Source organism: Theropithecus gelada, chromosome 3 (genome assembly GCF_003255815.1).
Source record: "Theropithecus gelada isolate Dixy chromosome 3, Tgel_1.0, whole genome shotgun sequence".
NCBI lineage: Eukaryota > Metazoa > Chordata > Mammalia > Primates > Cercopithecidae > Theropithecus > Theropithecus gelada.
In genome coordinates this window covers 19,097,898-19,120,596 of record NC_037670.1, presented here as the reverse complement: position 1 = coordinate 19,120,596, position 22,699 = coordinate 19,097,898, and the positions used below count along the sequence as shown (strand labels likewise).

The 22,699-nt window shown below is 53.1% G+C and overlaps 1 protein-coding gene across 2 annotated transcripts in view; it reads left to right on the top strand.

Annotated features, from left to right (window-relative positions):
- AGPAT3 (1-acylglycerol-3-phosphate O-acyltransferase 3) overlaps positions 1-22,699 on the top strand; it is a 119,375-nt gene that overhangs the window by 87,160 nt on the left and 9,516 nt on the right. For both annotated transcript variants that reach the window (XM_025379131.1, XM_025379133.1), the window contains 6 exons: positions 2,243-2,468; positions 11,690-11,859; positions 13,168-13,329; positions 14,659-14,812; positions 15,775-15,877; positions 22,576-22,651. In XM_025379131.1, coding sequence (XP_025234916.1) covers positions 2,291-2,468; positions 11,690-11,859; positions 13,168-13,329; positions 14,659-14,812; positions 15,775-15,877; positions 22,576-22,651 — 843 coding nt within the window. In that variant the 5' untranslated portion in view covers positions 2,243-2,290. The remainder of the gene's footprint in view (positions 1-2,242; positions 2,469-11,689; positions 11,860-13,167; positions 13,330-14,658; positions 14,813-15,774; positions 15,878-22,575; positions 22,652-22,699) is intronic.

Below are 22,699 nucleotides of genomic sequence, written 5' to 3'. Positions count from 1 at the left end.
CACCCAGGGGCCGCGGGTCGCCCCCTCCACGCGGGGGCCGCGGGTTTCCCCTTCCACCCGGGGGCCACGGGTTCCCCCTCCATGCGGGGGTCGCGAGTTTCCTCTTCCACATGGGGGTCACAGGGCCGCTCAGTAGCAGGCTGCTGAGAGTGGGGGTCTGCCAGCTTCCCCGCTGAAACTGAGACGTGCGTAGAAGGAAAGGGGGAGCCCGTGGAGCCCGTGGGGAGTCGCTCCTTTTGTGCGGGGAAACCAGAACAGAAATCTTTCAAGCTTAAAATACGCACACGCGCGTGGGAGTGAAAAGCATTGATTCCCACACCGAGGGGTTCGTGAGGCCTCCTGGCTTTGTTTGCAGAGATTTATTGTGCAATTTGGATCTTTTAAATGAGATACTAAATAAAATAAAAATTATGGTGCCTTCACCTTGAGTTAATCACTCTCAATATTTGGGTGTATTTCTTCTAGTCTTTTCGTTTTTCTTTCTGGTTTGCATGGAAGAGTGTGTGTGTGTGAGCGTGGCATGTTTATGCCTGTGGTGTGTGTTGTGTGAGACTGTGGTGCATATGAGTGTGCTTGGGGTGGGGGGATGTGTTGCAGTGTGTGGTGTGTGGTACAAAGTGTGTGTGTGGCATGTGTGTGGTTTGCAGTGTGCTGTGTTTGTGGCGTGTGTGTGGTTTGTGGTGCATGTGGTGTGTATGTGGTTTATGGTGTGGTGTGGTATATATAGTGTGTGTGTGGTGTGTGTGGCATGTTTGCGGTGTGTGGGGTTTGTGGTGTGGTGTGTGGCGTGTGTGTGGTTTGCAGTGCGCTGTGGTGTGTGTGTGGGGTTTGCGGTGCGCTGCGTTTTGTGACGTGTGTGGGGTTTGTGGTGTGGTGTGTGGTGTGTGGGGTTTGTGGTGTGGTGTGTGGTGTGTGGGGTTTGCGGTGTGGTGTGTGTGGGGTTTGTGGTGCGCTGTGGTGTGTGGTGTGTGTGGGGTTTGCGGTGTCCTGTGTTGTGTGGTGTGTGTGGGGTTTGGGTGCGCTGTGGTATGTGGTGTGTGTGTGTGGTTTGCGGTGCGTTTTTGTGTGTGGTTTGTGTGTGGATTGCAGTAGGTGTGTGGTTGGCAGTGTGGTGTGTGGTGTGTGGAGTTTGAGGTGTGTGTGTTGTGCGTGGGTTTTGCAGTGTGGTGTGTGGTGTGTGTGGTTTGCAGTGCGCTGTGGTGTGTGGTGTGTGTGGGGTTTCTGGTGCGCTGTGGTGTGTGGCGTGTGTGGTTTGCAGTGGGTGTGTGGTTTGCGGTGTGGTGTGTGGGGTTTGCGGTGTGTGTGTTGTGTGTGCGGTTTGCAGTGTGGTGTGTGTGTGGTTTGCAGTGCGCTGTGGTGTGTGGTGTATGTGGGGTTTCTGGTGCGCTGTGGTGTGTGTCATGTGTGTGGTTTGCGGTGTGCTGTGTGTGGTGTGTGTGGTTTGCGGTGTGCTGTAGTGTGTGGTGTGTGTGTGGTTTGCAGTGGGTGTGTGGTTTGCGGTGTGTGTGGGGTTTGCGGTGTGTGTGTTGTGTGTGGGGTTTGCAGTGTGGTGTGTGGTGTGTGTGTGGTTTGCAGTGTGGTGTGTGGTGTGTGTGGGGTTTCTGGTGCGCTGTGGTGTGTGGCGTGTGTGTGGTTTGCGGTGCACTGTGGTGTGTGGGGTGTGTGTGGTTTGCGGTGTGGTGGGTGGGGTTTGCAGTGCGGTGTGTGTGGTTTGCGGTGCGCTGTGGTGTGTGTGTGGTTTGCGATGCGCTGTGGTGTGTGGTGTGCGTGGGGTTTGCGGTGTCCTGTGTTGTGTGGTGTGTGTGGGGTTTGGGTGCGCTGTGGTATGTGGTGTGTGTGTGTGTGGTTTGCGGTGCACTGTGGTGTGTGGTGTGTGTGGGGTTCGCGGTGTGGTGTGTGGGGTTTGCAGTGGGTGTGTGTGGTTTACGGTGCGCTGTGGTGTGTGTGTGGTTTGCGGTGCGCTGTGTGTGGTGTGTGTGGTTTGCGGTGCGCTGTGGTGTGTGTGGTTTGCGGTGCACTGTGGTGTGTGGTGTGTGTGTGGTTTGCGGTGCGCTGTGGTGTGTGGTGTGTGTGTGGTTTGCGGTATGCTGTGTTGTGTGGTGTGTGGGGTTTGCAGTGTGCTGTGCAGCATGTGTGTTTGAGCGTGAGGCATGTGAAGGGTGTGCAGTGAGCAGTACCCCGGTGTTCCCGTGGGGGTGTAGGCGTGGCCACCCTGACGCTGTCCCTGTCCCTGTCTTTGCAGGACGGCTGTCCTCAGTGAGGGGCCGTGCACCCGCTCCTGAGCAGCGCCATGGGCCTGCTGGCCTTCCTGAAGACCCAGTTCGTGCTGCACCTGCTGGTCGGCTTCGTCTTCGTGGTGAGCGGTCTGGTCATCAACTTCGTCCAGCTGTGCACGCTGGCGCTCTGGCCGGTCAGCAAGCAGCTCTACCGCCGCCTCAACTGCCGCCTCGCCTACTCGCTCTGGAGCCGTGAGTGTCTGCTGGGCCAGTCCCCGCCACCTGGGGCTCCCGTAGGGGCGGCGCGGGACCATGGACGGGGCAGTCGTGGGCTCTCAGGCTGGAAGTGAGGGCTGTGCAGGAGGCGCTTGAGGCCATCTGGCTGGCAGGCTGTAGAAAGGCCACCTCTTTTCCTTAGCTTGAGCTGTGTGATGTACCAGTCTGACCATTCTGACCCACAACAATGGCAGCTTCCCACGGTTTACCAGAGCATATGGGAATCTTTAAACAAACAAAAGTAAAGAGAGAGTTGAGTTCTGTTCACCTGTTACCAAGCTCCAACAGCTCCCTACACGGCCCCTCGTGTGTCCCGCTCACACTGCACCAACACCGGAGCATGCTGAAGTGTATTTCAGCATGCATCCCTGAAAGAAAAGGCATCCTACCTCCCTGCACATCAAACACATGTGTAGCTGTGTGTCTGTCCGTATGTGCTTCTGTGGGTGTGTGTGTATTTATACATAGAGAAACCAGTCTTTACCTGTCACGTGGACAGAGACTCAGAGGCTTGGTGACAACACCCACCGTGGACGGGTAACTGCTCACGCCAGGTGTGGTGGGGATGTGAACAGCCACATCTCTGGAGGGTGGTTTGGCAGTGGCTGTCAACAGTTTAAGTGGTTGCAGTCTTCAACTCAGCAATTCCACAGACATGCAACCTACAGAGACATGTGCAAAAGTGTGCAACGGGACAGGTGTTCTCATTTTATCACAGGTATCCTCATTATTGTATTATTTTTATATTAGTACAAAACTGGCAGCAACCTAAGCACCTGTCACTGGAGACTAATTATGCCGCACCCATACAGGGACCCTCTGCGGCCATCATAGAGAGCCTTCATCTTACACGTACAGTTTTAAGTGAAAAAGAAAGTATACAACAAAGTCCATAGTACGCTATGATTCATTTTGTTTCTTAAGAAAGGACACTGTGTGTGTGGTGTGTACATGTGTAGAAAAATCCCAGAAGGGGCTGGGCACGGTGGCTCATGCCTGTAATCCCAGCACTTTGAGAGGCCGAGGCAGGTGGATCTCCTGAGGTCAGGAGTTCAAGACCAGCCTGGGCAACATGGTGAAACGCCATCTCTACTAAAAATACAAAAAATTAATCCCAGCACTTTGAGAGGCTGAGATGGTGGATCACAAGGTCAGGAGCTCGAGACCATCCTGGCTAACATGGTGAAACCCCATCTGTACTAAAAATAAAAAAAAAAATGAGTCAGGCGCGGTGGTGGGTGCCTGTAGTCCCAGCTACTCGGGAGGCTGAGGCAGAAGAATGGCGTGAACCCGGGAAGCGGCGCTTGCAGTGAGCCGAGATCATGCCACTGCACTCTAGCCTGGGCGACAGAGCGAGACTCTGTCTCAAAAAATAATAATTAATTAATTAATTAATTAATTTTTAAAAATTAGCTGAGCATGGTGGCGCACGCCTGTAATCCCAGCTACTCGAGAAGCTGAGGCAGGAGAACTGCTTGAACCTGGGAGGTGGAGGTTGCAGTGAGCCGAGATCACACCAGCCTGGGCAATAGAGCAGGACTCTGTCTTAAAAAGAAAAAAAGAAAAATCTCAGAAGGATGCCCGAGAAAACTGCGTGGTGCTGATATCCAGGGAGTGGGGAAAGGAGGGGATTCTTACGTTTTATTTCACACTCTCTTGCTGTTTCCATGTTTTTGCATGAGTGCCTGTACACTTTGTTTCATATGGGAAACGGTGAGCCCAGCTGTAAACACTTTGTCTCATATGGGAAACCTTGGGTCCCAGATACACTTTGTTTCTATGGGAAACAGTGAGCACATACACACTTTGTCTCATATGGGAAATGGTGGGCCTGTAACCTTGTCTCCACGATCTCCTTCCAATTCTGGAGCTGGTAGCACTGCTGAAAAGGCTGTTTATGTCAGCTAACTTTTTTTTTTTTTTTTTGAGACGGAGTCTCGCTCTGTCACCCAGGCTGAAGTGCAGTGGTGCGATCTCAGCTCACTACAAGCTCCGCCTCCTGGGTTCACGCCATTCTCCTGCCTCAGCCTCCTGAGTAGGTGGGACTACAGGCACCTGCCACCACGCCCGGCTAATTTTTTTTGTATTTTTAGTAGAGACGGGGTTTCACCATGTTAGCCAGGATGGTCTCGATCTCCTGACCTCGTGATCCACCCACCTCGGCCTCCCAAAGTGCTGGGATTACAGGCATGGGCCACCGCGCCCGGCCTATGCCAGCTAACTTTCTATGCCTAGGACACTCCACCGTCTGCAGAAAGACTAGTGACTCAGCCCTTAGACCAGCTTGTCTTACGTGTGTTATACCAGCCGGGCACGGTGGCTCAAGCCGGTAATCCCAGCACTTTGGGAGGCCGAGGTGGGTGGATCATGAGTTCAGGAGATCGAGACCATCCTGGCTAACACGGTGAAACCCTGTCTCTACTAAAAATACAAAAAACTAGCCAGGCATGGTAGCAGGTGCCTGTGGTCCCAGCTACTCGGGAGGTTGAGGCAGGAGAATGGCGTGAACCCAGGAGGAGGAGCTTGCAGTGAGCCGAGATTGCACCACTGCGCTCCAGCCTGGGCAACGGAGCAAGACCCCGTCTCAAAAAAAGAAATAATAAAAAATAAAAATAAAAGCAAATGTGTTATAGCTTCAGTTCCTGATTTTTGTTTGTTTGTTTTTTAAAATAAAAGGCTGCTTTTTTTGTGGGAAGGAAGAATTGGAAATGCTATAATATAAAATATACAAATGAGTTATTCATAAGTATAACTGGATAAGATGAATACATACAAAAAGGGCAAATCTTAACTAATGAAAACTAAATTACAGACTCTTACTTTCTAGCAATATTCTGAAGCTAAAATACTAAAAAACAGCTAAATCCTGGATGAAACTGGCTTTTTAATGCATTTCTGGGCTCACAGTAAGGAAAGAAAAACCTCTCAGCTCCACCCTTCCACCAATCCCTTTAGCAAAAAACAGGGTGTGTGTGCGAAAATGGAACGTCAGCACTGCCTTTGAGGAGCCTAACCCTTGGGCAGCTGTAACAGAGGGAGCTGAAACTAAACCAGGACTCTTGAGCGAGGCCATGAGACAAGCTAAGTTAACACCGTGGGTCTCAGCAGAGGCAAACGAAAGTACACTCTGGGGAAAGTCTCTCATTTAGGCCTGAAGAATCCCACAGATTAAGAAAAGTTAAATAGGAGTTCATAATCAAGAATGACAATGTAAACAGCAGATGTAGACCAAAGACCACCCAAAGTGCCCCGACTTGGAAAAGAACCAAGTAGAACTGCTATCAATGAAAACTGTTGATATTTTAAAGCAAAAACTTACGGATGGATTTTGTATCAGATTAGACACAGTTAATGAGAGAATGGGTACACCAGACATCAATGTGAAGAAATCATCCATTGACCACAAAGGAGATGAAAAATGTGAAATAGGACTGAAAAGATGTAAGGACAGAATGAGAAGCTTCATAAAATAGGGCTTTGGCCCCCGCCCCCAAAGGAGAGAACAGGAGAAGCCACGTAGGAAGAGAGGATGCCTGAGGACCTCCTGAACTGAGGAAGATACGATTCTGCAGTTACAGGGAGCCCATGTACACCAAGCAGGGCAAATGCACAGAAATCCACACCTAGGCAGGCCCTGGGGCATCACAGACCATCAGAGACAAGGAGGAGCCCGGCATAGTGGCTCACGCCTCTAATCCCAGCACTCTGGGAAGCTGAGGCAGGAGGATCACTTGAGGTCAGGAGTTTGAGACCAGCCTGGCCAACATGGTGAAAACCTGTCTCTACTAAAAATACAAAAATTAGCTGAGCCTGGTGGCACGTGTCTAATCCCGGCTACTTGGGCAGTTGAGGCAGGAGAATCGTTTGAACATGGGTGGTGGAGGTTGCAGTGAGCCAAGATTGCATCACTGCACTCCAGCCTGGGTGACAGTGAGACTCTGTCTCAAAAAAAGATGAGGAGGTCCTCAAATCCCCAGAGAGGAAAGCTGGAGAACCATGCTAGATGGTCAGCAGTGAGGCCGACAGCAGATTTCTCATGGCAGGCAGCAGTGGTGGGAGACGGTGGAAGGTCCTCAATGTGCTGGAAAATGGCCAGCCTAGCACTCTGTGTCGTTCAAGAGTGCAAATGAAAGAAAAAGTGGTGCACTCCAAAAAAATGAGAGCTTTTACTGGCCGTAGATCTTCACTTAAATATTTTTTAAAGATGTGTTTCAGTAAGAACAAAAATTATAAAAGTAGGGTTTAATTTTCAAGAAAGAATAGTAGCCAAATAAATTAGGAGGTGGATGAATCTAAACCCTATGTAAACTAAAAACTATGCCTGGCGGGGTGTGGTGGCTCACGCCTCTAATCCCAGTACTTTGGGAGGCTGAGGCAGGTGGATCACCTGAGGTCAGGAGTTCAAGACCAGCCTGGTCAACACGGTGAAACCCCATCTCTATTAAAAATATGAAAATTAGCCTGGCATGGTGGGGGGCACCTATGATCCCAGCTACTCGGGAGGCAGAGGCAGGAGAATCACTTGAACCTGGGAGGTGGAGGCTGCAGTGAGCTGAGATTGCACCACTGCACTCCACCTTGGGTGGCAGAGCGAGACTCTGTCTCAAAAAAAAGAAAATAAATAAATAAATAAATAAACAACGATGCCCAAATTGTGAGGTTGGAGAAAGGCAGGTCTGAAACGGTGGGCAGCATAGCCCAGGTATCAGGACCAGAGTATCCAAGGTGGGGTACTCTGTGTTTGTCAGGAAGCGCATTCAGATTTTTTTTTTTTTTTTTTTTTTGTGAGGTGGAATCTTGATCTGTTGTCCAGGCTGGAATGCAGTGGTGCAATCTCAGCTCACTGCAACCTTCACTTCCCAAGTTCTAGAAATTCTCTTGCCTCAGCCTCCCGAGTAGCTGATATTACAGGTGCCCGCTACCACACTTAGCTAATTTATTTTTATTTTTATTAGAGATGGTGTTTCACCATGTTGCCCAGGCTGGTCTCAAACTCCTGACCTTGGGTGATCCACCCGCCTCGGCCTCCCAAAGTGCTGGGATTACAGGCGTGAGCGCCCAGCCCAGGTTCAGATTTTAATGGTAACTTTGTTAAGTATAGGATAGGAAAAAAGAGAGATCAAACATAACTTCCAAAGTATTAGAAAAAGATGAAGAAAGAAAAGGCAAATCTCTTTTTTTTAATTCAAGAAAATAGAAACTAGAAAAAAGCATTAAAATAAGGAATATTGAGGTATACATTAAGAAGATCAATATAAAATTCCCAGATATTTGGAATGACCACAAATACACAAGAAAAGCACCTCAGTAAAAACAAAAGTAATCGGCCTCTCCATCTGCTGGGCTTGCGTGGGTGTGTGAATTCCCTCTATGACTCGTTGGATTTGGGATTTTCTTCACTTAGATGTATTTCCATGAATACGTTTGTGGGAGCCCTTCTCCAGTCAGAGCTATGTGGAAGCTTTTTCCAGTTCAGTGACGTATGGTGAGAGCAGACATCACAGTGGCTTTGTCGCTGTTTGTTTTTGAGACAGGGTCTTGCTCTGTTGCTCAGGCTGGCGTGCAGTGGTGTGATCTTGGCTCCCTGCAACCTCCACCTCCTGGGCTCAAGCAGTCCTCCCACCTCAGCCTTCTGAGTCGCTGAGACCACAGGTGTGCACCACCATGCCCAGCTAATTTTGTACTTTTTGTAGAGACAGGGTTTTGCCATGTTGCCCAGGCTGGTCTCAACCTCCTAGGCTCCTGTGATCCTCCTGCCTTAGCCTGCTGGGCTGCTGGGATTACAGGCGTGAGCCACCGCACCAGCCACAGTGGTTTTTAATGACTCTGAACCACTGTTTTATTTTCTTCATTCCTATTCTCGTTCTTAATGCCGGGTACCTTCTTGCTGCCCGTTTTGAACTCACTGCCAGTGTCTCTGCTGTCATCTGACCTGCAGAGCTATAGGTGCTGGGGCGAAGGGTGCAGGTTTGGAGCCATTTAAAGAGCCTGGCCCAGGCTTCTCCCTCCCTGCGGACCTCGGTCAGGGCTTCAGTGTCTAAACCTCAACTTTCTCATCTGCTGAGCACAGACAAAACCACCTGCCTTTGGCCGGGCGCGGTGGCTCAAGCCTGTAATCCCAGCACTTTGGGAGGCCGAGACGGGCGGATCACGAGGTCAGGAGATCGAGACCATCCTGGCGAACACGGTGAAACCCCGTCTCTACTAAAAAATACAAAAAACTAGCCGGGCGAGGCGGCGGGCGCCTGTAGTCCCAGCTACTCGGGAGGCTGAGGCAGGAGAATGGCGTAAACCCGGGGGGCGGAGCTTGCAGTGAGCTGAGATCCGGCCACTGCACTCCAGCCCGGGCGACAGAGCCAGACTCTGTCTCAAAAAAAAAAAAAAAAACAAAACCACCTGCCTTTGAGCTGTATTATGAAGCCTAAATCAGCACGCACAGCAGGTGCACAGCAATGCGTGATAAATTGTTAGTGTTATTGGGTGAATTTTAGTTTGTTTGTTTGTTTGTTTGTTGTTGTCTGTTTTTTGTTTTTTGGGTTTTTTTTTAAGACAGAGTCTCTCTGTTGCCCTGGCTGGAGTGCAGTGGTGTGATCTTAGCTCACTTCAACCTCCATCTTCTGAGGTTCCGGTGATTCTCATGCCCCAGTCCCCCGAGGAGCTGGGATTACAGGTGCCTGCCACCACACCCAGCTCATTTTTGTATTTGTAAGTAGAGATGGGCTTTTGCCATGCTGCCACAGCTGGTCTTAAATTCCTGGCCTCAAGTGATCCTCCTGTCTTGGCCTTCCAAAGTGCTGGGATTACAGGTTTGAGCCACTGCACCCGGCCAGAATTTTAGATTTTTTAATATCAGTGGTTGAAAAATAGGCTACGGCTGGCTTACTCATTGTGCTTTAGGGAAGCATATATTTGAGTGAAGGAAATGATGAAAGGAATTTCATGTCGGGCCCAGGAGATGCCCACCCTGCAAGACAGTTTACAGATGCCCACTCTGACAGCTGTCTGCAGTTAGCCAGCGTCGGCTGAGGGGTCCTGAGATCTGCTGAAGGCTGCCCTCGCATGCCAACGGCAAGGGAAAAGGGCAACCTGCCCCTGGGCTTGCCACAGGTGACCTTTGGATGGGACCATTGTCCAGACAGCACAGCTTGTCCCTCCAGAACACTCATGGGGAGTGTGCCTGTGTCTGGCTGGCTGTGTGGGCTCTCGTTCAGTTCTTTTTTTTTTTTTTTTTTTTTTTTTTTTTTTTTTTTTGAGACGGAGTCTCGCTCTGTCGCCCAGGCTGGAGTGCAGTGGCCGGATCTCAGCTCACTGCAAGCTCCGCCTCCCGGGTTTTTACGCCATTCTCCTGCCTCAGCCTCCCGAGTAGCTGGGACTACAGGCGCCCGCCACCTCGCCCGGCTAGTTTTTTGTATTTTTAGTAGAGACGGGGTTTCACCATGTTAGCCAGGATGGTCTCGATCTCCTGACCTTGTGATCCGCCCGTCTCGGCCTCCCAAAGTGCTGGGATTACAGGCTTGAGCCACCGCGCCCGGCCTCGTTCAGTTCTTTCCTCCTCTCCAGCCCTCACCGGGCTTGACCCTAAAGGCAGAGGTCTCGAGCACTTGCCAGGGGCAAGCCAGTGGTGGGGGCGCCCCTGCCAGGCCAGGCCTGCTGTGGGGCTTGGTTAGCAGGTCTTCTCCCCACACGCAGGACTTCCTCCCACCCACTGCCTCTGCCCACAGGCGACCTTTCTCTTTTAAAGGAATTGGGGTACCTTGGTGCCCCCACAAACCCTGAGTTCCCTCTCTCCTTTCTGCGTCCTTTCTGCTTGCCTGTGTGTGCACACAGCGTCGTGACCCCTGGGAAGACACTTCCCTGCATCTGCACACTGTCTGCAGGCGTCTCTGGCCATCCTGGGCTGAGCTGCGTGATCTCGGGTAGCGGCCCCTTGTTCACCCGTACAGGATGTCTTTGGAATTGGTCTCTAGTGTCCTTTATAAATAACTGGTATAAAAGAAGCCCAGGGCGATGGCCTTGCAGAGAGCCCACACTTCAGAGCTGGGCTGGTGTCCAGCCCAAGAAACCTGCGGCCGTCCTGAGCTGGAAGCCACATCCTGGTTCTGTGAGGCCGTCCTTCCCGGACGACTGGCTGGGGGGCACGAGACTCCGGCGGCCGACAACACGCCCACCTGCTTGGCCTCCCTCTTGTCCTTCCCTACACGGCCCTCTGAACGGGACTGTCTCCCTCTGAGGCCTGCGTGTGACAAAGATGTGTGGTTCTCACCATGGATCTCTTCAGCCCTGCAGTTCTCCTGAAGGTGAATGCGGGCGTCCCGGAGTCCCCATCAGGAGACAGACAATGCCGTGTTCCCAGCGTCCCCAGAGTCCCCACAGGCGCGCAGGTCTCCTGCCTGCAAACAGAGTTCCCAGCCACGGGCCCCCCCGCACTCCTGGGAAGCGCGTCTTCAGCCCACGGGGCCGGAGCCAGGGGAAGGGACCGAGGGAGGAGGCTCCAAGACCCCGTGAGTGGGCGGGGGACAAGCACCCAAAGCAGGGACTGGCACCCCTCACATGCCAGCACCCACGGGGTCAGGTGCGCCCTGCTGTCTCTGGGGGCCCTGCAGGCCTCTGGCCGCCTGCCCAGCAGCAAGCCCCGTAGGGCACTCCCAGTCAGCCTTCCTGGGGGTGGGCTAGACCTCACATGACCTTTTTTAAAATATGGAAAACCAGTGTAACCCCAAAGCAAGTTTTAAGAGAAAGTGTAATTCCTATTACTCGATCATCTATAATTCCATTCCACCCAGCGCTTTGCATTTTCTCCCACTGTCTGTTCTGCGGACATGAGTGGTTGTATTCTGCTTCCTAATCATCTAGCAACATTTTTCATCTTCCTGCGCATCTCGGGGGTGTGGCTGTGCAGTACTCGGCCACACCAAGGCGCACGTGAGCATCGTAATTGGGCGTAAAGATCAGTGTCTCTGTGCAGAGTGGCAGTTCTCCCCTTTTCTGCTGCTACCTTCTGTCTGTCTCCTCCCAACAGTTGCTTAGAGAAGGTCGTTGTAATTTCATAAAACATGCTCAATGTAAGTCATCAAAACTCATGTTTAGCAGAGACTTCCGCTCTGGATGAAAATAGCGTAGGTGTCTCCTGCGGGCGCTCCCCGACCATCCCAGGAGGAGGGGTCCCACCGGTGCCGACGCCCTCCCTCTGTCCACAGAGCTGGTCATGCTGCTGGAGTGGTGGTCCTGCACGGAGTGCACGCTGTTCACGGACCAGGCCACGGTGGAGCGCTTCGGGAAGGAGCATGCGGTCATCATCCTCAACCACAACTTCGAGATCGACTTCCTCTGTGGGTGGACCATGTGTGAGCGCTTCGGAGTGCTGGGGGTGAGCGGGGGCCCGGGGAGGGCCGGGGGTGAGCGGGGGCCCGGGGAGGGCCAGGGGTGAGCGGGGGCCCGGGGAGGGCTGGGGGTGAGCGGGGGGAGGGGTCCCTGGAAGGCTGGGGGTGAGCAAGGGGGAGTCCCGGGAGGGCTGGGGCTGAGTGGGGTGGGGTGGTCCCGGGGTAGGGCTAAGGGTGAGCGAGGGGGGGGGCCCGGGGGGGGTGGGGGGGAGGGGGGGGGTCCCAGGAGGGCTGGGGGTGAGTGGGGTAGGGGGTCCTGGGCGGGCGGGGGGCGAGGGGGGGCCCGGGGAGGGCTGGGGCTGAGCGGGGTGGGGTGGTCCCGGGGTAGGGCTAAGGGTGAGTGGCGGGGGGTCCCAGGGAGGGCTGGGGGTGAGCAGGGGTCCTGGGGAGGACTGGGGTTGAGCAAGCGTCCTGGGGAGGGCTAGGGGTGAACAGGGGGGACCCAGGAGGGCTGGGGGTGAGCGGGGTAGGGGGTCCCGGGGATGGCTGGGGGTGAGCGGGGGGTGTCCCAGGGAGAGGCTAGGGTGAGCCATGGGGGTCTCAGGGGAGTTGCTGAGAGTGGCAGGGGTCCCAGGGAGGAGCTAGGGGAGTAGGGGGGTGCCAGGGGTGAGCAGGAGGGCCCTGCAGGGGGAGGTATTGGGTAGAGCAGTGGGGGTCCCATCAGAGGAGCTGGGGGAGACTTGGGGTTCCCAGGGAAAGGGCTGGGGGAGCAGGGGAGTCCCTGGCGAGGTGCTGGAGAGGCCCCTGGGGTCCGAGTCCCTGAGTGTTCCTCCTGGGGCGTCTCTTTGAGCTGGGCAGTGGTGCCTGGCTGCTTGAGGGGCCCTGGCCCGCAGGGCCTCAGCTGTCCCCGAGCTGTGCCCTCCTTTCTCATCATGGCCTTTGCCTTTGAGATGACCCCACCTGCATCCCCGCAGAACCGCTTCCATTAGCCAAGCTGCCTCGGATGAAACCTAAACTACTCCCCGATGCTGGCAGAGGAATTTCGTTGCAATCAGAGCCCCTGTGTGAGGCAGCACCCCCAGGCCACCCCCAGGAAGCCTGGTACCCTCTGCATCGGGCTCACCCACCCTCCCTGAGGCCCCCCCAGCCAAGCCTGAGCCTCAGTTTCCTCATTTCTGGGGCGGCCCACTCACTCTCAGAAGCCAAGTCCTCATTCACAACAGACCCCCTGAGCCACAAAACCGTGACTCCCAGAGCAACACCACGCAGGAGCTGGGTGCGCCGGGAGCCTGGCCAAGCCCCTGGCCTCTGTCTGATGCTGAAGTGCCCGGTGCCCCTCCTTCTCCTCCCTCCAGAGCTCCAAGGTCCTCGCTAAGAAGGAGCTGCTCTACGTGCCCCTCATCGGCTGGACGTGGTACTTTCTGGAGATCGTGTTCTGCAAGCGGAAGTGGGAGGAGGACCGGGACACAGTCATCGAAGGGCTGAAGCGCCTGTCCGACTACCCTGAGTACATGTGGGTGAGTGCGCAGAGCGGCCTGACACCCTGCGTGCTGGGAGGCGGCCACGACCACTGCCCGCGTCCCAGGCTGGAAACCCCAGGAGAGCCTCTGCACACGGGGCACTGTTTCCATGGGGCCAGAGCTCCCCATCTGAGCTGCAGGCGTGGAGGCTTCTCTTGGGCCACCTCCCTGCTGTTCACCGAAATCCCAGCTCTGACCAGGCCATCCTAAGGGGACCTGGCGGGGGAGGGGCAGGCCAGGGTGCCCCCAGCGAGCCCTGGCTGTGCCTGCCCTGCTCAGTATGCGTCCCCATCCCTTTTTCTGTCCCTTCTTCCTGGTCTGTATTGGAAAATGGGCTGCCTGTGCTGTTAGCATTTCTGGGTTTTTTTTTTTTTTGGTTTTTTGGTTTGTTTTGTTTTAAGATGGAGTCTTGCTCTGTCACCCAGGTTGGAATTCTATGGCGCAATCTCGGGTCACTGCAACCTCCACCTCCCAGGTTCAAGCAATTCTCCTGTCTCAGCCTTCCAAATAGCTAAGATTACAGGTGCACACCACCACACCTGGCTAATTTTTTGTATTTTTACTAGAGATGGGGTTTCACCATGTTGGCCAGGCTGGTCTCAAACTCCTGACCTCAGGTGATCCACCTGCCTCGGCCTCCCAAAGTGCTGGGATTATAGGCATGAGCCACCTTGCCAGCCTGCTGTTAGCATTTCTTTTTTTTATTTTGATATGGAGTCTTACTCTGTCGTCCAGGCTAGAGTGCAGTGGCGTGATCTCAGCTCACCACAACCTCTGCCTCACGGGTTCCAGCAGTTCTCCTCCCTCAGCCCCCGCACCGGGATTACAGGCGCACACCACCACGACCAGCTAATTTTTGTATTTTAGTAGAGATGGGGTTTCACCATGTTGGCCAGGCTGGTCTCGAACGCCTGACCTCATGATCCACCCGCCTTGGCCTCCCAAAGTGCTGGGATTATAGGGTTGAGCCACCATGCCTGGCCTGCTGTTAACATTTCTAACTCACGCTGTAGCAAGTGGATGAAACCCTCTCTGTTTTCACACTGATCAGAGGCTGCTGCCCCGACACACCTTCATGTCTCACTTCTTTCTGGAAAGTTCTTTCTGCAGATCTCTCCTGTGTGAGTGAACATGTGTGATTGGAGTGCAGACTCTGGCCCTAGAATAAAAGAACCTTTCAGTCCTAACCCATGCTGCTCGCTAAAGCAAGATTTCCACAAATTCAGCCACAACCTTTGCTACCTGTCAGAGAGGCAGGTGTGGCCTGGACATGCGCCTGCCCCAGCTGCTCTGCAGGGTGACCCTCTGTCTCCGTGTCGATCCTAGTTTCTCCTGTACTGCGAGGGGACGCGCTTCACAGAGACCAAGCACCGTGTCAGCATGGAGGTGGCGGCTGCTAAGGGGCTTCCCGTCCTCAAGTACCACCTGCTGCCGCGGACGAAGGGCTTCACCACCGCGGTCAAGTGCCTCCGGGGGACAGGTAGGCCCCAGACTGCCCGAGCCGGGGCCACCGCTGTGCTCACGGAAAATAGTGATTTCTTAAAAAAAAAAAAGAATAGTGCATTCCATGTGAAACACAGGAGAGCGAAAGTGAGAAAGGAATCAAGTGAGGGGGTTGGCACCACAAGGTTCCCGCGTCAGGTTTTGAGGTGATAAAATGCTAATTCATGAGAAACAATTAAAATAATAAAAAATACATAATGTAAAACCTTATGAAGGGGAAGTAATCATTATTATATCCTATTAATCCAAAAGGAGTCGAAATAAAAGAAAGGGACAAAGAACAGAAAACAGCCAGACAGCAGGGGTCAGATAGCAGGGTCCAGACAGCAGAGGTCAGACAGCAGAGGCCAGACAGCAGAGGCCAGACAGCAGGGTCCCACTCACAGCGTCAGTACCCGTGGGAAACGTCAGCCACTAAGTGCCCTCCCCAGCAGAGGAGAACGAGGCAAAAAGAGGGAAAGAAAACTCGGAGAAGAGGTCCTGGCGTGTTCTCCCCAGGACGGGGCCAGGCCCCTGGCATATTCTCTTTTTTTTTTTTTTTTTTTTTTGAGACGGAGTCTCGCGCTGTGTCACCCAGGCTGGAGTGCAGTGGCGCGATCTCGGCTCACTGCAAGCTCCGCCTCCCAGGTTCAGGCCATTCTCCTGCCTCAGCCTCCGAGTAGCTGGGACTACAGGCGCCCGCCACCACGCCCGGCTAGTTTTTTGTATTTTTAGTAGAGACGGGGTTTCACCATGTTAGCCAGGATGGTCTCGATCTCCTGACCTCGTGATCTGCCCGCCTCGGCCTCCCAAAGTGCTGGGATTACAGGCTTGAGCCACCGCGTCCTGGCATATTCTCTCCAAGATGGGCCGGGTCCCAGGTGGAACCTGCATTTCCCTCTGGCAGTGACCGTGCAGCCGCCCGGGCTGGGTCACCTACCCTCCCGTCTCCTCCCACAGTCGCAGCTGTCTATGACGTAACCCTGAACTTCAGAGGAAACAAGAACCCGTCCCTGCTGGGGATCCTCTACGGGAAGAAGTACGAGGCGGACATGTGCGTGAGGTGAGGCCAGACCCTGCGACTCTTGGGCCGCCCCCCATACCTTCCTGAGTTTGCACTGGGCAGAGGCCAGGAGGGCGGCTGGGTCCAGGCGCCATGTCCCACAGTCCCACGGGGTGGAACCCACACAGAAGGCCCGTCTGCAGCCCTGCCCCACTAAACAGACACGGGAGAGGCCCTGCAGGACTCGTCCGGGGCTCGGGATGCAGGCCACAGAGAGGACACGGAGACACGGGGGATGCGTGGGGAGACTCACCGTTGCCCACAGTGTGTTTTGTTCCTTTGGGGACATCGTTGACCTGGCATTGGGGGCCACCTCCGTCCTCTCCTTCTGCCTTCTTGGGAAGCCCCTGCAGTTCCCTCTGTAAGACGCTCTGTCCCTTCCCGGGCCTGGTCTCAAACCCCACTGGGCTCCATAAGTCTCCTGGGTCCCGCAGTCACACGACCTGGGGGGCATGCGGTGCTGACTTCTCACCCAGGGGTGAAACCCAGGCAGGTCTCTTGGTGGGCAGGACGGGACCCCCTGCAGAGCCTCTGGCCTGAAGCAGCACTGGTGATGGGAGTGGCTTTCTGCTGGCCCTGGCAATGGCAGCCCCAGCACGCGAGGGACCATAGTGTCTGAAGGAGACAGTGGTGAAGGGAGAGGAAGAACCTGTTTGATTTTTTTTTTTTTCCCTTGGAGACGGAGTTTCACCCTGTCAGCCAGGCTGGAGTGCAGTGGCTCAATTTTGGCTCACTGCAACCTCCGCCTCCCCAGTTCAAGCGATTCTCCTGCCTCAGCCTCCTGAGTAGCTGGGGTTACAGGTGCCCGCCACCACGCCTGGCTAATTTCGTATTTTTTTAGTAGAGATGGGGTTTTACCATATTGTCCAGGCTGGACTTGAACTCCTGACCTCCGGTGATCTGCCCACCTCGGCCTCCCAAAGTGCTGGGATTACAGGCGTGAGCCACCACGTTGGGCCAAAGAGCCTTTTTTAAACCCCGTCTTGAGAGTTGGGGCTTCCGTGCTATGGGGCGCCAGTCCTGTCCCAATGAAATAAAACAGGAGTGGTGTGTCCAGACCCCAGGAGGAGTCTGGGGCTTGCTCTGAAGGGTACTAGCGGCTTTCCCCCGGGCAGCATGTCTCTTTCCCCACAGTCAGGGCTGTGGGTGCCGCCACTGAGCCATTGCTGCCCTTGGACTCTCCAGGCTTCTCTGGCTTACACAGAAGAGAAAATCCACCCAGAAATCCTATTGACTTAAAGCCCAGGTTGAGGTTGTGACCTTAATTCCAGCATAAATCATCATTTCAGGCAGACTTTTGAGGCACAAAGAAACTGTGCTGGATGGCCCTTGTTGAGCTTGTCAGTCTCTGGTTTCATTCAAGTGTGTGCAGAAAGGCAAGGCCCTCCTTGCCTGGTAAAGCTGCACAGAGCTGTCACTATATGCGTTTCCATATTTGCAGTCCAACCGCAGCCTACTGGGCGTGTGTCCTGGTCAGCCTAGCCTGCCCATGGTGGCTACAGGCCCTCTACATTCTAATAGCGAGAACCTGAGCACGTACAAATTAAACAAAGCAAAACACACCACCACTCAGTTCTTCTGGCCACACTCTAGAAGGTTTCCGGAAAGGGTTTGTGAACATAAACACAAGCTAGGTCACACTCCCTTCTGAAGTTCAAGGACTGGCTAATTAGAGGCGGAGGCGCTCTTCTCCTGACCTGGCGTGAGTGAGACCATGAGTGGAGAGTTCTCTCCCTTATGTGCCTAAAACCCCTGGGAGGGAGCTCTGAGCCACTGTGGACCGTGGAGACTGCGGTGACTGACCGGGGCCCTGGACGGTCCAGATGGCAGGCTGGGACGGGACATGAGGTGGGATAATAGCAGCTGGTGGCCTTGTGCTGGATCCTGGCCACAGCTGGCCTCAGTCATCTTCACGAGAGGAGCCCTTGAGGCACATCTCGCTCTCATCCTTGGGTGGTTAGTGGTGGTCCAAGACTGGGCGGTCAGAGTAGCTGCCCAAGGTCAGCACTGGCCGTGGAGGAGCCGGGCCGCCTGCCAAGCCGCACGGCGCCTCCGCCTCGGGTGCCACGCAGCTCCCCACGGAGAGATTCCTCATCAGCCATCCTCCCTGCCGCTGCCTTTATTTTGCCCAATCGTAGTTTAATAAATACTCGCTTTGAACTTCTAAGGCTTCAGCTATTCAGGTCACTGACCGCTTCGCTGTTGGAGGAGCAGCAGTGTCCCCGCGCGCCCCTGTGGCCATGCCGTGCTTCCTCCTGCATGGGTGGTGATGCCTGGGGCCGCAGGGAAGCAGGGCCCGTGTGTGCAGGATGGCTGCAGGGCTCTGCTGTCCCCAGGGCTGGCCTCTGGGCTGAGGGCCTTCAAGTGACTTGAGTCAGCTCCAGGAGGCAGATGCTCAGGGTGACACCCTGGGGTGCAGAAAAAAGTAGAATTTTTATTTATCTTTACTTTTTATCTTATCATTTTTAATTCTTATGTTTATATATTTCATAATGTATATAACAGACATATAATAAAACCCGTATGTGGGGTGTGTGTGTGTGTTCATGTGGGGTGTGTATGTGTGGTGTGTATTATGTATGTGGTACATGTGATGTGCACATGGTGTGTTATGTGTGCATGTGTGGTGTATGTGTGTGCATTATGTGTAAATTATGTGTTGTGTGTGGGTGTGGTACGTGCAGTATAGTGTGTATATAATATAAGTGTGTATAAATTATATGTGTGTAGTATGTGTGTAAAAATTTGTATATTCATGTGGGGTAGTGTGTGTGGGAGTGTGTGTATAGCGTGGTGTGTGTATAAATTACATATGTGTATGGCGTAGTGTGTGATGTGTGTGGTGTGCATAAATGTGTGTGGTGTGTGGGGTATGGTGTGTGTAAATTATGTGCGTGTGGTGTGTGTGTTGAACTATGTGTGTGGTATGTGTGTATAAATTATAAATGCATGTGTGTGCAAAATGTGGGTTTGGTGTGGGGTATGTGTGGTATAATGTGTCATTTATACACATGTATAAATTATATGTGTGTATAAAGTATATATGTGTGGTGTGTGTATATAAATCATGTATGTAAAGATGTGTGGTGTGTGGTACGTGTATATGAATCATATATGTGGGGGTGGTGTGCATAAATTACAAATGTGCGTGTGTGTGTGGTGTGTGTATATGAATCATATGTGGGGGGTGGTGTGTGTGTGTGTGGTGTGGTGTGTATAAATTAGATACGTTTGATGTGTGTGGTGTGGTGTGTATGACGTGGGACTGTGTGTGTCAGGGACCAGTCAGCCAGCGTGGGCCTCTGGGCAGGCCCCTCCCCTCACTGTAGACAGAGGAGCCTCTGCGCCTCGGTTGTTCCTGAAATGGCATCTGTGGCAAATCCTCCCCACGCCAGTTGAACGTGGGGCCAACGTTAAGCTGTGTTGGTTCACCGGGACGTGATGTTGTCTTCACGGCCATCTGCTCACCAGTGGGCAGCCGAGCCTTGTGAACCCTGCATGTGTGCTGGTGTGTGCTGTGTGCTGTTGTATACTGGCGTTTGCTGATACGTGTGGTGTGTGCTCGCATACGGTGTGTGGGGTATGTGCTGGCATGTGCTGGTGTGTGCACCGGTGTGTAGTGTGTGCTGTTGTATACTGGCGTTTGCTGATGCGTGTGGTGTGTGCTCGCATGTGGTGTGTGTGGTATGTGCTGGCATGTGCTGGCATGTGCCGGTGTGTGCACCGGTGTGTAGTGTGTGCTGGCAGGTGGTGTGTGTTGAGGGGTGGTGTGTGGTGTGTGCTCGCATGTGGCATGTGGGGTATGTGCTGGCATGTGCCGGTGTATGCCAGTGTGTGCACTGGTGTGTAGTGTGTGCTGGCAGGTGGTGTGTGTTGAGGGGTGGTGTGTGTTGAGGGGTAGTGTGTGGCAGGTGCTGGCGTGTGGCGGGTCCTGGCGTGTGGCGGGTGCTGGCGTGTGCTTGTGTTGTAACGAGACTCAGCTTTCACTTCTGATGGGCTGAGGATCCATAGGTGGAATCCCCAGACACCGAAGCTTCGGGTTCCTCGGTTTCTAGACTGAAGTGTGAGGCGCGTGACCCTCGAGCGTGGAGACCTGCCCGGCTGTGGAACCCTCGCGGGTGGGCCCCGCAGCTGGAGCCGCGTCTTTGCCGCTCTGAGGTGCGCCGTCGCCCCCTCCTGGGCGCTGGGAAGCACTGCGGTTGCCTGTGGACGGCAGGTTCCTGCCTGTTTGTCTTTTTATTTTTATTTATTTTTATTTATTTATTTATTTGGCTTACAACGCAGCGATTTGCTTCTCCCTCATAAAGGTCCACGATAAGCCCAGACGGTGCTCAGGGCAGCCCTGCTGTCCCTGCGTAATGGCGTCGGGCCGCCCTTGCTTAACAAGGTGACTCTGGCAGCCGGCGCAGGGAAGAGGCAGCGTTGGGCACCCGCTAAGATGCTCCCTTACGCAAGCGACTTGTGGGAGCAGGGATATGTGTTTTTCTTTTCCTTTTTTTTTTTTTTTTAAGAGAAAACCACATTTTATTTTTGTTAATGTTAAAGTTAATTTTCAATAAAATTTTATATAGAAAATGATTTTTTTTTTTTTTTTTTTTTTGAGATGGAGTCTCGCTCTGTCACCCAGGCTGGAGTGCAGTGGTACAATTTCGTCTACTGCAACCTCCGCCTCCTGGTCCAAGCAATTCTCCTGCCTCAGCTGCTCAAGGAGCTGGGATTACAGGCGCATTCCACCACCTCTGACTACTTTTTGTAGTCTTAGTGGAGATGGGGTTTCACCATGTTGGTCAGGCTGGTCTCGAATTCCTGACCTTGTTATCTGCCTGCCTCGGCCTCCCAAAGTGCTGGGATTACAGGAGTGAGCCACCGCGCCCGGCCGAAAATGAATTTAATTTTAATCAGTTTGACTATAAGGCAAGATTTTCTGAATTTCTTATAACTTTCATAATTGTTTTGAATGAAAGAGTACATTCATGTTCTAAGAAAACTCGACTCTTCAGACACGTGAGCCAAATTGTGTTCTCATATCAGTGTGTCTTAAATTTTATTGCTTAATTTATATAAACAGCCTGTTTATATAAATTAATAGCCTGAATAGCCTGTTTTGAATGGTAGCCAACTTGTTCGGATGTGTGTTTTTCTTAACTGCTCAGAGGCAAGGGAGAACTGGGCACCAGTGAAAACAGGTCACGCCTACCTAAAGTCTTGCTGTGTGGCTCAGTGACGGGTGCCGTGGACGTGGCAGCCCCTGAGTCCCGGCTCCCATACATACAGTATTGCTGTTTCCTTAGCATCACTGCTGTAGGCCGGCGCAGTGGCTCACGCCTGTAATCCCAGCACTTTGGGAGGCCGAGACGGGCGGATAATGAGGTCAGGAGATCGAGACCATCCTGGCTAACACGGTGAAACCCCGTCTCTACTAAAAAATACAAAAAACTAGCTGGGTGAGGTGGCGGGTGCCTGTAGTCCCAGCTACTCGGGAGGCTGAGGCAGGAGAATGGTGTGAACCTGGGAGGCGGAGCTTGCAGTGAGCTGAGATCTGGCCACTGCACTCCAGCCTGGGCAACAGAGCGAGACTCCGTCTCAAAAAAAAAAAAAAAAAAAAGAATCACTGCTGTAATCCTAGCTGGCGAACTTGGTGTTCTTATTCAATTTTAAAAGATTTTAATATATCATATGTGAGTGGCTTACCCCATCTACTTACTCAAATTCCAACTGACTTTCAAAATAAGAGCCGTGACATGTTACTTATTTAAAATTTTCCAATTAGATTTGTCAGGTAATGACCCTGCTTATCTTACCAAGTAGACATGTCAACTTGTGGGCTGCTAATCCACTTGGTAGATTAGGTAGGTAAATAAATTAGCGTCCAAACTGAAATCAGCTCTTTCTTTATTGAGATTAAAATGTCTACATTTTTAATACTTTTCATATTTGAAGCAAGTGGATTTCATTTGTGAAATAATCTTCTTTGCCTTATGAAAGACACTCTGAGTCATGACTGACTCCAAAGACTGAACATGCTACGAAGGACCAGAACTCTCAGAAGCTCACACATGACCGCCCTTCTCATGGGACCAGAGGCGGGGCCTGCCCGGTTAAATCACTCATAGGCACCCTGGGGTTAACGCTGCCGCCATCCCTGCACAGAAGGCCACTTTGTGGCGCCTCACCGCCATGCCAGGCTGACCGTGTACTCAGGGCGAATGCCTGAAGAGAGGCTCATTTGATGTCTGTTTTTGGAAATTGAGAATGTGAGGGCGGGCGCGGTGGCTCACGCCTGTAATCCCAACACTTTGGAAGGCCGAGGTGGGCGGATCACGAGGTCAAGAGATCGAGACCATCCTGGTCAACATGGTGAAACCCTGTCTCTACTAAAAAATATATATTAAAAAAAAAAATTAGCTGGGTGTGGTGGCACGCGCCTGTAGTCCCAGCTGCTCGGGAGGCTGAGGCAGGAGAGTCACTTGAACCCGGGAGGCAGAGGTTGCAGTGAGCAGAGAGCGCCACTGCACTCCAGCCTGGCGACAGAGTGAGACTTCATCAAAAAAAAAAAAAAAGAAAGAAATTGAGAGTGAGATGTGATAGAACGAGTGGGGCCCACAGGCCACCCTGGCGCACGCCATGTTCCCCTGTGCCCTCTTTTTAGTGTGAACTCGTGATGATTCACCCTACCTTGAATCTTCTTCATAAAACAGGAGATTTCCTCTGGAAGAGATCCCGCTGGATGAAAAGGAGGCAGCTCAGTGGCTTCATAAACTGTACCAGGAGAAGGTAAGCAGGCTCTGCTCCCGCTCAGCGTCCTGGTCTCCTGAAGAGGCT